At 37.4% G+C, this 16,170-nt stretch overlaps 1 protein-coding gene across 11 annotated transcripts in view; it reads right to left on the bottom strand.

The window, feature by feature from the left end:
• Nucleotides 1-16,170, bottom strand: part of PlexB (plexin B) — a 1,260,445-nt gene that overhangs the window by 54,713 nt on the left and 1,189,562 nt on the right. For all 11 annotated transcript variants that reach the window (XM_069838306.1, XM_069838310.1, XM_069838312.1 and 8 more), the window contains exons 8-11: nt 10,901-11,134; nt 6,654-6,911; nt 5,118-5,366; nt 2,365-2,781 (exon numbers count right to left, since the gene is read on the bottom strand). In XM_069838306.1, the coding sequence (XP_069694407.1) occupies nt 2,365-2,781; nt 5,118-5,366; nt 6,654-6,911; nt 10,901-11,134 (1,158 nt within the window). The remainder of the gene's footprint in view (nt 1-2,364; nt 2,782-5,117; nt 5,367-6,653; nt 6,912-10,900; nt 11,135-16,170) is intronic.

Below are 16,170 nucleotides of genomic sequence, written 5' to 3'. Positions count from 1 at the left end.
TTTCTAATAATTTTGTTATCAATACGCAATGTTCTCAGGACTAAAATTTCCCGCTTTTGGCGGAAAAACCAGTTTTTCGTATTTCTTTCACTTTTCCTGTCTCTTACACCATTTATCCAAAATCTGTTATTCAAGTTTTAATATTCTTGAGAGACTGTGTTCTGAACTCAAGTTTAGAAGGAATAATTTTTTCTGTTCAAATACAAGCAGTATTTTGATCAAGCACTTTCCTGAGAATGTATAAAAAAAATGTATACATTAAATTTCTATTAAATATGTTTAATTGTTTGGAAAATATTTTGATATTGATGAAAGAGCTTCGAAAAGGTTTCCAAGCTTACTTGAAAGTCACGCTTACTGCATTTTCTGAATGTTTTAACTTAAAAGAAAGAAAAAAGTTGAATACAAAAATCAGCCAGAAAAGTCGCTAATCCTATTTTACAAAATTTGTCGCCGAGACTGATTCGAAATTCCCTAGATTTAGCGACAAGACCAGGAATATGTTAACTCAGGTATTAAAATTGCTGCCCATCACTATAGAGTAACGATTATCATGTCTGACTGTGAAACGAGTGGGCTCAGGTTTAAATCCTGGTAGAAACAAGTTACCTGGTTGAGGTTTTTCCTCAACCAATTAATAGCAGATGCTGGGTAACTTTCGGTGCTGGACCCTGGACTCATTCTGCTGGCATTATTACCTTCATTTCACTCAGACACTAGACAATCATTGTAGTTGGTAAAACATCATAAAATAAACCAATTAAAATAAATAGATAAACTTCGATGAAACTATAAGGGAATTTGTACACTGAGATCAGAATACTCAGATGAAACCTCAATATTATTAGGAAAAGAAGACCATGACAGATGGGTAACCGTATTAAACCTTGCCAATTTTTCAGTGTTTTGTTTTTAGTATCCTTACTAATGCGCATATGGAAAGAGCCTTAGGGTTTACTTGATTATAGGATATCATTATTGTTTTTATGAGAATTTATGTTGGCTAGATTGTAGAATGGAGTGAAGTGATATTATGACGTCACTTTTCGGATGGAAGTGGTTAGGTTGGTAGATTTGTAAATTTTGTTCGTGGTTGGTATTCATGAGGTTTGAATGGCGTACCGGTTAAGGATGTGTTTGGATCTGAGAGGATAAAAAGAAGGTTTGGATGGTGAGCGTTTTATTTGTTTTTTATAAGGATGGGTTTTCGTTTGCTAGGGTAGTAATTATGTATCGAGGATAATGTTTAATTTATTTATTGTAGATATGCTTTTATTTTTTGTTGGTTTTGTATATATGGGTGTGTGTGTGGATCTGTTCGTTGTTTCTTTTTAATGTTTTTATTTGGGGTACAAAATTGTGCTCTTATCCAAAATACGATATCACCAATAGAAGCGGGGTATTGGGGCTGCAAGCCCCGATGATGATTAGACGTGTAGCACATGATGCAAAAAGCAGGGTATCGGGACTGCAAGCCCCGATGATGATCATTGAGGTGATATTTTAGTGACTTGAGATGAATATATGTTTTGAAATTGTTTTGCTGATATTCTATTCTGGATAAGAGAGGGTGCGTTATATTCGAGGATGGGATGTTTGTAATTGATTTGGTGATATCGTATTTTGGATAAGAGCGGATGGGTTATATTTCAGAATGGAATGTTGTGATATTGGTTTGCTGATATCCTATTTTGGATAAGAGCAGATGGGCTCTGTTCCAGTATGGGATATCGTGAATTGTTTTGGTGATATCGTATTTTGGATAAGAGTGGATGGGTTATATTCTGTAATGGGAAATCGTGAATTGTATTGGTGATATCGTATTTTGGATAACAGCGGATGGGATATTGCGGTATTGTTTTGCTGATATCCTATTTTGGATAAGAGCGGATGGGCTCTTTTCCAGAATGGGATATCGTGAATTGTTTTGGCGATATCGTATTTTGGATAAGAGCGGATGGGCTCTGTTCCAGTATGGGATATCGTGAATTGTTTTGGTGATATCGTATTTTGGATAAGAGCGGTTGGGTTATATTGTAGAATGGGATATCGTCAATTTGTTTTTTAAATTTTTTTAGATAGTTTTATTTATTTATTGTTTTGGTTTACGTCGGCTATGTTGTGAAGTCACTGCGTTGTGACGTCATTGGCACCATATTGTGACGTCATAGTTTGTCCAACTTGACGAAAATTAAGCGATATCCTATAGTAAATGAATCCCGAGCCTTCTCCTTAACGAAATGTTCTTATTCTTACTTTATGTGATACCAGTAACTGCATATTTCATCTGATGTTACGCTTCAACTTTGCCAACAACAAAATACTTTATTAAGATGTCTAAATATTTAATGCAAATGTTCTTACCGTCTTATTTATTGGATTAGGCTCTTCATCAATATAGACAACCATTTCCGGCTTCAGTATGGTGTCCAGATTGGTGCCGTGTACAGTGATCATTCGGCCACCTGACACGAAACTGATCAGTGGCTTGATCTCCATAATGGTAGGGTCTAACGTGTAGTTAAATGGATTGCCTTCCAGAGTTCTGTTGGCACCGTCGATTATTAGAGTGAGTCGGTTGACGCGGTGAGGACTGCTGGCTCGAGACGTGACACAAGTGATACGGCTGCTGGAAGCCTGCGTCGAATTCACTTGGCACGGCAGATCGTCCAGGTAGGCGGAGATCGTGCTACCGATGTTGAGGTACTGTCCTGTGATCGCCAGCTGCGTTCCCCCACTCTGCGGCCCCATGGGCGGGTACACACCTTCCAGCACGATATCCTGAACAGACAGAACACATTTAAACATTATTGTACACCCTTTGACACGGCAAATTGTCGCTCTATTGTAGCGTGAATTTGTCTCAGTATCGTTTGGGTTTACGCGAGGTTTACACGGATTAGTATTACGCACCAAGGTCCGAGGATGAAGTCAAGTCGTATGTGTTATGTCACGAAACGGCATATTCCCTACGAAGCCTTTATGGTTTAGCGCAGGCATGCCAAACTCATATTGAAGGGGAAAGTGTGACGTCAACCTCACTTCAAATCTTCTCTATTTTCCGAGATTCTGTTACGCACTTAACACATGTATTGCATACTATGGGCAACGCTGATATAACCTCGGCAGTTGCGAGCGTCATTAAATAAAACATAAAATTGTTTTTCGTATGAGATCGCCGTTTGTTATTTGTCGATAGGTGTCATTCATTTGTCATTATTCGGCGGCGATTGTGAAAATGTTGTAATAAAATAAATTATAGAATGTTTAATTTTGTCTTCAAAGAAGTAGGTCGGTAACACACATTAATTATACATCAATATAAATAAATAGCATATAGAAAATATTTATAGGTGACAAATTAATTATATATCAGAGTAAATAAATTGCATACCGGTATAGGTTAATGCTTAAATACGTATTTTACTCCATGGATGTTTTCGCCATCAGTCACGATCCCACGAGTGGCGCTCAGAGCAACAACAGGAAGTCGTCAGAAATGTTTTTCACGCTTACGTCTCATCAACATTAATTCCTGTTTTCCTACAAAACTCCACTCCAATAAATTAATTTAAAAAGAGTACAGGTATAATAAGATATGTAGTTATTTCCTCATAGCACATAGTAGTGCGCGACACTGGTAGTTCGTTACTTTTAAGTAGTGTTGTGGAATTTAATCGATTAATCGATCAATTTCTGTTGTAAGATTAATCGATCAAAATATTTAATCGAATAATCGAGTCGATTAAAATTAATCGGTTGTAGTTATTAATAATTATTTTGTTAATACAAATTCATATTAAAAATTCAGACAATATTTCTCTCTCGAAAATTGCTTCCTTAAAAGCACAACAGTACTGTTATTTTCTAACTGTAAACCAGGTATCGTAGGAAAAATCTTTGCACAAACACTTCAGAAGGAGATGGAGATATGAGGACAGTGACCTAGTTTACCTCTATTGAAAGTTGAAACACAATGCGAAATTCTTTTTAAGTTTTATGGCTTTCCAAGAAAACTTGCACCTTGTTGTCAGCTCATTTTCCTAGCATATGAAATACATACTTTTCTGGGATTCGTCCCCCTCATCCCTTATAAAATAGTCATGTCTACACTGTGTGCAACTGAGAGCGTAACTACCTTCTTCTCTTTCTAAAATCTGGTAATTCGATTACAATAGGAGCCAGTCATCTGTTTCGACCACTGTAGTTTTGCAGTTGCAGTTTCTGTATGAGTTTGTATATGAAGATTGTGTGTTTAGTTTGATAAATAAATAAATAAATAAATAAATAAATAAATAAATAAATAAATAAATAAATAAATAAACAGTTTTCTGTGGTTTGTGAAAAGTGTAAACTCCATTATGTCATATGAGAATTTGAGAGGTAAACTCGGTGAAACGTTTGGGTTTAAATTGAACGATCGTGGAGAAGTGCTTCATAGAAAAAAGGTTTTCGTGTTTAGCGATGCAGGAAACATTGTTACTAAACATAGAGGGGCACTTAATTCGGAGCATGTGAATACACTCACACGTTTAAACTCATGCATGAAGCAGTATTAATTAGATGAGTCTTCATACTTTTTGTTATTTATGTTTGTCTCAAAAATTCCTGGAGAAATTGACACAATAAATTATAAGCCTCATAATAAATATGTTAGTAAGTAATTAAAATAGTTTTGTAATATAACGATATAATATATACAGATATACAACATTTAATACTTATGCTTATCACCGAATACAAGTTAAATTTAACAATAATTGTGTATTACAGTATATTAGAACATTTTTTCAACTCGATCAAAACTCGATTAACCGATTAAATTCAAATAGTTAATCGATTAAATATTTTGATCGATCAACAGCACTACTTTTAAGTAAATAAATAAAAGTTGATTTGATTTATTTACTTACTGCACGTGTGTTGTGAATGTAACTTACAAGCCCTACCAACAACATCGGTAAGGCTGTTAAAAAACATGACCGGCAAAAATAGTACTGTATATTGCGACAGAAGCGTGGGAAGTGCAGGTTTTATTATATTGGAAACGCTGTAGTTTCGTAATTTGAGGCAGTTTTAGAGTTGGTATTCACAATTATGAACTTCAATTATCTCACCTTATAGCTGAAATGTACTGCCGATTCTGTTGTCCCGGCTTCATTGCCCACGTAAACAGGAGCAACATTCTCTCCATCAGACCGTCCGGTGCGACACACAATCCTCACAGACACTTCGTACTGTATGAGCTCACAAGGCGTGTCCCCAATGCTGATTTTTCCTCGAACGTCTTCCTCTTTCAAACCTAAATTGCTGCCTTCAATAGTGACAAGAGTACCACCTTCAATTGGACCACTGAGTGGCTTGATCTGGAAACAGAAGACCAAATATTATAAAATTCAAGTAGCCTAGCAGTACAGCTGGGAAGGTAAGGCCTGAGACAAACACTGGTATGCGCAATAGACCTTGACGACAACATCTAATCTATAGTGGCCAGCGGAAGGAAACGCCTTCCTCTTTGCGCGTTATTTGGCCAAGATCTAATCTTCACAATTTCACAGTTAGTAATGCCATTAATTTTGGCGGGTGAATCATTTTGGAAAGTGCAACAAAAAAGTCACTTAATATTTTGCTGTGTTTTGAATAAATTACCAGAAAAATAGTGCAATTTTAGGCAATTCATTGATTGAAACACGGTAGTCTGTTGCGTTTCGGTTAACAACTCTTCACAGGACGTGTTCTGAATAGGGAACTGGGAGGTCATTGCCATGAAGAATGTATTTAATATCGTAAGAAAAACTACAAACGGTGTACGTGTTCATTTTTCTGTTTTAAACGTGTACAGAAAAGCTCCAAACACAACTTTGCTTCAACCAATTGGAAATAGTTGCCTCCCACTTCAATTTTTGAAGTAGTTAACCGGTAAACTTGCGTAAGAGAAAGTAAATTTCCAGAAATGTCTTTAAGCGCAATTTTTTAAGTTTTCATTTCTTATTCTCCCCTCCATTGTTCTAACGTATACGCGAGCTCTAGTACGTATCTGCTGACTCCAGGAAATAACCCTTTGCAGCGTTTTCTTGGTTCCGTAAAATTTAAAACTGCTCTGAGGAACGAAAATGTATACCTTATTTTATTTCATGGAGGGCAGTTTCATAGAAAGGACTTTGCAGACAGACCTTCTACTGCCCCCTACTAATTGGTCGTCATAAATGTCTTCCTTACTGTGACAGAAATCTTGCCTTCTCCTGTCAGTAACAAATGACAAGCCTCGTTCAGAAGAATTGACAGGCACGTGGAGGCAGAGTTGTCGCATCTTTACCGAATTCCAAGAATCCCGTCAGTTTCACTGTCTCATTTCGAGGGTCACCAGGATTGTGGCAACTGTGCAATGTTGGGACGAGGGGACAGGTTGGAATTGTCAGAGTTGTTTGTGTTGGAAGTCATAAATCTGTAAGTGGGTGTTCAAAGGAGCCACCGAACTGCACTCCTTGAAATAAAATAAGGTATACAGTACATTTGTTCGGGTCAAATGCCTGCAAATTTAATTCGTTCTGTCATATTTTACCATCAGAACTCACTGCTGTTTTAAATTAACTCTGCTTGTATGTGTGTATGTATGTATGCATGTTACACTTTGAAAGATAAATCTGACTCACCATGTCGATGCGCGGTTTGGGACATTCGCTCACTGGTGTGTGCATGCAGCTCTCGCTGAAGCTGCAGGTGTTGGCGCACCACGTGCACTGGTACTTGGCATTGCGTGTCACACACAAAGAGCAGTCTGGATGTTCTCGATGAGAGCCCAAGATGTCACACTTGTACAGCACTACGTTGATGGTGTCCACGTGGTGGTTACGATTCCACACTATTGTCACACTAGCCTGATACTCTCCAGTGTTGGCCTCATAGGAATACTGTTGAAAGTGAAGGAAGTTTTAACGATTCAATGTTAATCTAATAAAACTGGACCACATAATTTGATACATTTGTAATCAACACAAAAGAAACATAAAATAAATTTGTATATTAAACATAATTTGACAGAAATATGAAGCAACAGCTTTCAAACACGAGAAGCTTTGTAAATGGGTCCCCTTCCACCTGACTTAAGTTTACGGTTTCTGCATGGATTACCTTACCAATAAGCAACCAATCACCTACAGATAAAACGATTAGCAAGTGAGAGATGAATTTCTTAAAGTTTTTGTGAAACTGGATCTAAAAAATGAAGTCTGTCTCTCTCAAAAGGTCAAACTATTGTGTGTTCAGTTCAAAGTGTGTCATGGCTCGATGTATGCCGTCATGTGGCTAGTCGATGAGCCTAGAGAATTCATTCTTCCTACACTTACGAAGAGGCGTATTACCTATGTGCCAGAGAAGTTGCCTAGCGTTCATTCTGAAGAGTACTTACCGATACGTACGGTAACGCCAGTAGTGGCAGGAATGTGAACTGTTTGGAAACACGTACTGAGGTGAGTTTTTTTCCTTACCGTCGGGAAATGGGGAGAGGGTTAAGACGATTACTAACGTATTTGTTGACATTAATTTCGACAGTAAACATGGACACGGAGCATTTTATTTGTGTTGTGGAATGTTGCCGTACGCAACCGATGGTAAATACCCTGCGTACGACTTGCCCGAGGAAAGAGGTTATGGTAGCACACAGACCGTACAGGCCGCTATCTGTTGCTACGACGTTAAAGTTATATCGTACACGTTCTCAAGTTCAGATTGAACGCCTGATTAATAGGCAACTTCTCTGATATAAAAGCTGAAACTCGCTTAAAATCGCTGACTCACAACAGTGACGTCATGACACACTTTGAAATGAACACCCAGTAGTATACGTCTAGATTCTGTTTACAGCACACGATTTTATATTGTGATGTTATTGTATGAAATTTTTTTATCGTGTTCGTATTACGGCACCTAAAAAGAGAAGTTAGAGTGCATAACTTCTCTCGTTTCAAGATAATCTGTTAAATTTTATAACATTACCATGTGTTCTCTCCCTAGAGAAGCTCATTATGTTTTCGGGCTTTCACGGTGAACGTGATCACCTGTTGACAACTTAAAAAGGCATCTTGTTGTGACATGTAACCAAGGAAAGTGAGTACCGTATGTGATAGTTTATTAAGTATTTGTCTATTTTTGTCTGTTTCCATGAATACTAAATGCCTATTTCACTGGCTATTTGTGCCATTTTTATTGCCTATATGCCTGCCTATTTTAACCAAAATAAATGCCTAAACATCCGGGCTCTAATAATTACCAATTATAGAAAACCATTGCCTTTAAAATATTCACAGAATGCAGAAATATAATAAATTAAACCACTTAGTTTGTTTCAAACGAAAATCATACTACAGTGGATCCCTTCGCATTGTGGCATTTCAGGAATGGAAGTGCAGATGAGACTTGCGTAAAAAAGTATGAAATCGTAAACAATCCGACAAGGAAAATTCCATACCACACTACACTGTGGCTACAATCATCCACTAAATTTCAACAATGACCAATATAGAAAGATTGAAGACAACCCAGAACAGCACATGGAAAGACAAACATCACTTTTCTTGACTGGCCAAGACGAAAATCAGTTGTCAAGTTCAGAATGTTGAAGGATGACTGTTTGGTCAAGAAATTTCAACGTGTGAGTATTTGCGAGTCTTCTATGTAGCGGATGCAGAACACTTGATCAACTACTCAGTTCTGATGAAGTCAATACCTTAGTATAAGTACTGGCAGGCCAGAGACCGATTGAGATACAGATACTAAATTGTATCATTTTATTCTTTTCTTTCGGACAAGATTTCAAAATAAATGAATGGTGAATTTTCAAAACGACTTAAGTCTACATTTTGGGGGTTTTGAGTTGAGAGCATGATTATGTTACTGTGTGAAAGGGGCATCGTTTAGTCGCAGAATGACTTTAATCCACGACTTTTCTATAGTTTTTATTAGCAGCAGAATATTTCGTTAAGGGGTAAAACGACTTTAGTCCTGGACTTAAGTTGTCTTTCCTGTCAAGTACTGAAGAAACTTACATAATATATAATTTTAATCATACACTCAGCTGACAAATTGTTCTTTATCTGTTGTCATTGGTAATTCTTTCCGAACTTATCTCACGTTTACCATTCCTTCCAGTGCATCCTTCAGTAGGCAGGTCTATTCAACCAGTGACACAACCCATTCCCTTTCTACTTCTTGATCATTTTCAGCATCATTCTTTCTCCACACTTTCCAACACAGTGGTTTATACCCGATCAATGAAACCAAAATTCAAGATATTCGTAAAATGCTTAAGTACATTCGTGATGAAGAAAACGTGCATACATTTCATAAAAAAACATTATAGCATGGGAGACAACAAAGAATTGAAAGATGAAACTAAGCTGTGGTCTCGTCATGACACTCCTAAGAGTTGCCTGTGCTCTTTTTATTAATAAATTGTACAAAATGTTGTTCAACAATTGCAATAAGGTTATTTTATGATTGTGGTATAAATACATTTAGCTAAACATGTTTATGTGTCAGTAACCTAATAATTATGATGCAGGATTAAAGTTAATTTGCAGAACAACTTAAGTCCTGCGGATAATTAAATTTTTTACGACCTGAAGAAGAATATAAAAATATGCATTTTTATAATAATAAAACTATTTCTCTTACATATAACAAAATTATATTATTAGTACATTATGCAACGAGCCTATAATGATAGTAATTAAGAAGCGAGTATGGATGTTTATGAAACTCGCTTGCGCTCGTTTCATAATTTTCATACGAGCTTCTTAATTACCATTATAGGCGAGTTTCATACGACTTTTTATGCTCGACCATATTTCTAACTTGAAATTATTCAGATGTATACATTTTATTTGTATCTGACAAGATCGGAAGTGACCTTGTTCTAGGTCGTTAATTGTGAGATTTGCGCAGACGCGAAAGTATTGATTTTTTTCCGAGGAACAATAATGTCATTGACCTTGATGTAATCCCGTTAAACTTGATATAACCTTAAGTGTTCGCGTAGGCTTCCGCGGCTGGTGTAAATGGTGTGTGGATAAGCTTCAGGGCTTCTACCGCGTTGTCTTGGTGTTATTGGCTGACGTTTCGACCGCTGTGTTGTGGCCATCTTCAGAGCAGTTGTTGGATAAGGAAATAGTCTGCCAGCTATTATATATATAGTAGTCTCGATGGGGGGAGTACTTGCTGTGATAGGTCGTAGGTTCTCCTTCTGGCATCTGATTGGTCCTACGTTGTCCAATCCGGTTGAGGTCTGTATGAAGCGGAGTATTCATATTAAATACTGGCCCTCATAAGGTCTGAAAGAGTGACTTGATACCGTGCCCGATGTCCGGATGAAGGGGGGGGGGCGCCGCGTACATGTGGAGACCTGGTTTCTAGTTCGTAAGTATAGGTCGTAGGTTGATATAACCTTGATTATTGAATTCGACATTGAAAAACGAGTTGACAAATTGAATTTATTTTAATATTATTTACAATTAACGCTAATTATTATAGTAACAGAACATAACCTTCTGCGACAGTATTGGATTTCCAGCCTCCGTGACTTTTCGCCAATTCTCTTTCGATTGCATATCCGAGAATAATCGATACTTGCGGTTTTATAACGGTACAAAGCTGACTTGTCATTGGATGAACACCTGTAAGCTGAGTTGTCATTGGCTGAACACCTGTACTTTAATGAGTAGGTGTACTTTAATGACATGCATTAAAGAACTGCTACCAGGTGTATAATTACTACATTTCGGCATGGTCGAGCATAAAACAATATATGATTCAGCGAGGCTAAAAACAGTTCTCTTTAATTTTCTCAAAACTACTTCTAGAAGTCGTTTTGCAAATTCACCATTCAAATATATGCAATACTTACAGTGGTCTTATCGCATACGATGAATGGGTTATCCACGCGGGCCGGTAATATCATATTTGCACCTTCAATGGTAACAATACACTGGAAGCCTGTGTGCCCCACTTGAGGATGCGGCAAGTTTTCTACTTCCAAGATAATCTCTTTTGGCACATTGTTTGGCAACAAAATATCCTCTGCTGGTCGTCGGAATCGAGGACAGTAACTGGCACCGTGGGTCATGAGGTGAACAGGATTCTGAAACAAAGCAAAATGTCAATCAAATATTTTGAGGTATTCGTACGTATTTCACATATTTCTTTTTAAAACGAAACATGCATTGAATGACAACAATTTCACTTTAATGAGTGGATGAAATACCACTGCCAATGCGCATACTGAAACAATATCGTGGCTCTCCCAATGATTGGTGATAGTGGTGCACCCATCATGGACCTGAGCCTTAAATGGGCCATACACGCTCAGATATTTTACACCTGCATCGATACAAGTGTCTCAAGATGCAAATTGCACTGTGCGCGGCTTTGTATAATTGAAACTGCGAGTCCTGTCTTAGTATTTCAACATCGATGAGTTACAAAGATACGAGCTCTGTGACACTGATGCAAGTTTCAGCTTGTTTCATTGTCTGTAGTACTGTATTTTCAGTTTGGCAGACATGGACGTCGAACGGAAAATTCTTGAAGAATTTATCAATATATATCGTGTGTGGAGGGGGTGTGTTTGTGGTGTAATACAAAAGAAAAGCATATTGCGATAAAAATTCGAGAAACACTCCATACGTAGGTGAGACCGTTGTACCTTTAGCATAGTACCTATGAACATTTTTTGTTTTTTAATTTTTTCTGCTACATAGAGGACTCAAACTGAAGTAGATTGTAGGAAAAGCCCCTAAGTAGCTCTGGTCGTAGTTTCGGTTTGATTTCTTGCAAAGTGTGAGTTCTGTGGACAAAACCATTTTTTTCAGTACCAAAAGTAAACATTTCGTTCATTGATATGTATTTTCTGACACAAAACCAGATTGTATTTGTTACTGTCAATCAAGTACAATGTGTTGCCTATCATCTGGTGAGCAACAACATATTTTAATTTCCATGATTTATTCGAATCTCTAGTTTTGGGAGTCATATTTGTTTAAAAGTGCACCCTCTTGTACCTTTGAACACAAAACATCTTGTACCATGGAATATGTTCCAAACTACACGATACTATCGGTTTTTGTTTTTCTTTTATTTTAAGATCATGTCACGAAGTAAATCGAGTTAAGAGGCCCTCCAATTAATCCGGATGCCTTGAAGAAAATTGTTGAAGCAGTCATTGCTCCTCCAGGAAATAAAATCTCAATCAGAGAAGCCTGCTCTGTTTTATGATTGAAAATACATTTTAAATGTGATTGTAAGTTTTTACAGCTATATTACCACCTTTATGTCATGTGTTGCAAGGTACAAGAGGGCATGTTCGAAGGTACATGAACCTGTTGTACCTTTGAACACATTATATATTCCTTCATTTTATTTTTTCCATCCTTAATAGATCTGTAAAACAGGAAAATACATGTAAGAAGTTGTAAAGGAATCTTCAATAATTAATTCAAGCATTTTTCCATTTAAAAAATTTCATTCCCAAAAATTAAAAAATAAAATAAAATAAAATAAAATGTGAAAAGTGTTTAAAGGTGCAACAGTCTCCCCTAAAGCTTATCACAAAGTGCGAAGAAATTATCCCGATTTGAACAAGTATTTCCTACTTAAAAATTTCAGTCTGGTATAAGATTTCAGGAGGAAACTGAAGGGAGTAAGGGATTCTCAGATAAACAGAGAAAGTCCTGTAGATAATACTCACATACCAAATCTTTGGGTTACTAACAATATTTTAAGTTTCATTGCGGAATTTGAAATTCCGAGAAACGAGAAATCACTTTCCTTTCGGTTTCTTTCCTTTGGAACGATAACTCAATCCATAATCAAAGCTACAAAAATCTTTAGAGGAACATCAATTTCACGCCCTTCCGATACAAACTTCCTTTGTAACGCAACTGTTTCAGATGCGGTATCATCGTCGATGGTTGTCTGACACGTCATGTTCAACATACAGTATATTATGGAACTTAATTATAAGGGGTGAAAAGTAATTAAATCGACAAACTTCGGAAGCTTGTATGGGACACCAAAACAAACAATTTTCTCTAACATCATACTGTGCTGTGAGGCACTATTTCGCGAGGACACCAGATCTTAATGTAACAGAAACCATCGCCATGCTTTATTGCTGGAGTCTCTTATAAAAATTTACACACCAAAATCACTGCAAAAGTTGTTAAAAACATTTACACACTAAATCAAAGCAAAAGATGTTAAAAAATTACCTCCATTGACCTGTACACAAAGGTTACATCGGCGGGACATGGATTGTCTAACGTCGTGAAAGAATTCAGGATTATCGTTTATTTCCCCCGCTGCAGCAAATATCCAGGCCAGTAGATCACCTTCTGATTCAATTGGGGTTGCGTAAGGAATATTACGCATCTGTCCCAACACACAAAAAAACAGAGGGGTCAGGTCAGGAGATCGAGGAGGCCAAGTTACAGGACCGCCTCTGCCAATCCACTTCCCTGGAAATTGTTCAAGTAATCACGCACGCGATGTGAATTTGTAGACTAATCATGAACTTAAGAACGAATACGCCCTCTGCTGGTTTAATAAAGCGCTGCACTGGCTCAAGGAGTAGAATAAAATGTGAATTTGTATAGTAGTCATGAACTGAAGAACGCATACGTCCTCTTCCGGTTTAATAAAGCCTCTGAAGAAAATATATTAGAGAAAACCGTGTGTTTTGGTGTTCCATACAACCTCCTGGAGTTTGTCGGTTTAATTACTTTTCACCCTGTAGATAGACCTACAGGTTTCTTTTATGCAATGGCAAGGCCCTTAACTAGCCGTTATTAGCCCCGACTCTACAAGCGTGGCTCATAGATGTCGCTAGTGCTAAGAAGTGTAAACCACTTAGTTCGTCAGAGATTGTACAGAGTACACCACAGGCGGTGAGTCTACATCAGTGAGGGAAGTAGAAAAAAACCAGATAGTATGCTACCCCAAGATTTCCTCTGGCATACCTCGATTTAAAAAAAGGCATACCCCCTCCCTTACAATATAGAAATACATGATGTTTATAATAAATTGTTTCGTGCAGTCAGTAACGCGAATCTTTCAAGCTTACGCAACACATTACATTTCTTAATAAAATAATTACAAATTACTTCAGTTATTTGCTAGATCATTTTACAACATTATTTAAGACTTATCATTTAAAATAATGTTAAAGCTTCAAAGTGCCTTACTTAATTATTAATAAAAAGTGCAACAAAAATGACAGTCACTAAATTGGCAACAATGACCACCACAAGGCACAGACCACAGCCTTCTATACTTGAAATACAGGGCTATTAAAAAAGGAGCAGATTTCAAATATCCATTTCTTCCAAACTACAAAAAATAGAAACACAATTCCAACGTTCCTGGACAGACGAAAGTTCAAATTTTGAACAGTCCGGGTAGAAGTTCAACTCACGGCCGCATTGGCCAGCGCCCATGCGCGGCCGCATTGGCGCTGTTGATTGTCTGTAGTAAAATGGCGACACAACAGGGAAAAGCATTTTGTGTGCTGCAATTAGCAAAACTAGAGTCCATTATTGAAGTTCAACGTGCTTTTCGCCGTCAGTTTAATAATGACTTCATCTTCATGCAAGATGGTGCACCGCCTCATTTCTCTAACCACGTCCGACATTACCTGAATGACACCATTCCAGGACGTTGGATTGGAAGAGGAGGAGAAGATCAACTTCATCGCCAGTGGCCTCCCAGGTCTCCAGACCTCACTCCTTGTGATTTTTATCTGTGGGGTTACGTAAAAGACCGTGTTTTTATTCCCCCTATGCCTGACACTTTTGAAAGTCTGCGACATCGAATTGTTGAAGCTGTGAATTCGATAACTAGAGGCCAGCTGATTCGTGTGTGGCAAGAAATGAGCCACCGTTTTGATATTTGTTGTGTAACACATGGTGCTCATATTGAATGCATACAACATCGAATCTTTCTCTGTCCAGGAACGTTGGAACGTTGGAATTGTGTTTCTATCTTTTGTAGTTTGGAAGAAATAAATGTTTGAAATCTGATCCTTCTTTTTGAATAGCCCTGTACTACAGTTGTAAGCATTCCAGGGGTTGAGCTTATCAAATAAGCGTGTCTAAATACACACTGAGTACAGTTCCAGAAGGCTGTGGTTTAGATTTACGAAGCAAATAGATAGTACTCTTTGCTGAGAAGAAATGTATAAACAAATTTTTACGATCACATTTTTACAGTGACGGTATGTCATTTTTCACTAACGGTATGTTTTATGGCCATAGAAACCAATGGCGGTATTCCATACCGTCGCATACCGTCTCACTTCCCTCACTGCTACATTACATTTGTGGTGGTGGTGATGATGATGATGATAATGATGATGATGATGATGATGGAGAATTGTTCGGATGTCACATGGGAAACAATGGACTACTCGAAAAAAATCTCTGCGCTTGCATAGAACAAGTTTTAAATTCAAAACTGATCGACCGGAATTTAGACTCGAGCGCCCTTTCTTATAAGCTCAGCGTGTAAGCATATCTCAGCGTGTAAACCAGGCTTAATTAGGTGGCCATGTTGAGAGATGTTGTTTTCCACCAACACTGATTAAAAATATATTTATACTCTATGAAAATATCCCAATACATTTATCATACGTTTTGTTAACATGGCCACTCAGAAATTGTAAGTTCATTAATGAATATATAAGTGTTAAAAGAGTGTATTCAAGAATGAAGATGTGCGTTTCACTTAAAAATAATAATTGTGTATAACTTCTCACTTTGTGAGCCCCTGATGCGTTTACATTCCTGAGCAACTAGTTCTTTATATTTTGTTTCGTTTCGAAAATATTTGAGATCATAAAGTTAGGTATATTGTAGTGACTATTACATTCTTACTACGTCATACTACTTTTGACCAATAAAACGGTACGAAAGGACGTATTTCAACCAATCATGGCTGCTTATCGCACAATTTTATCGCGTCCCTAGCATTTGTTTAATTTTATCGCGTCCCTAGCATTTGTTTCCTTGTTTGCCAACATTTGAAACTGCGCTGGTCTGGACGTCAAAAATATGTATAAAAGTACAAACCACTCCAGTCGATGCACAGCAGTTTCAAATATGACTCGCATTGGCATTCAAGAAC

The sequence above is a fragment of the Periplaneta americana genome, chromosome 10 (genome assembly GCF_040183065.1).
Source record: "Periplaneta americana isolate PAMFEO1 chromosome 10, P.americana_PAMFEO1_priV1, whole genome shotgun sequence".
NCBI classification, from domain to species: Eukaryota; Metazoa; Arthropoda; class Insecta; order Blattodea; family Blattidae; genus Periplaneta; species Periplaneta americana.
Note: the sequence above shows the minus strand (reverse complement) of the source record. Positions and strands in the feature narration are given on the sequence as shown.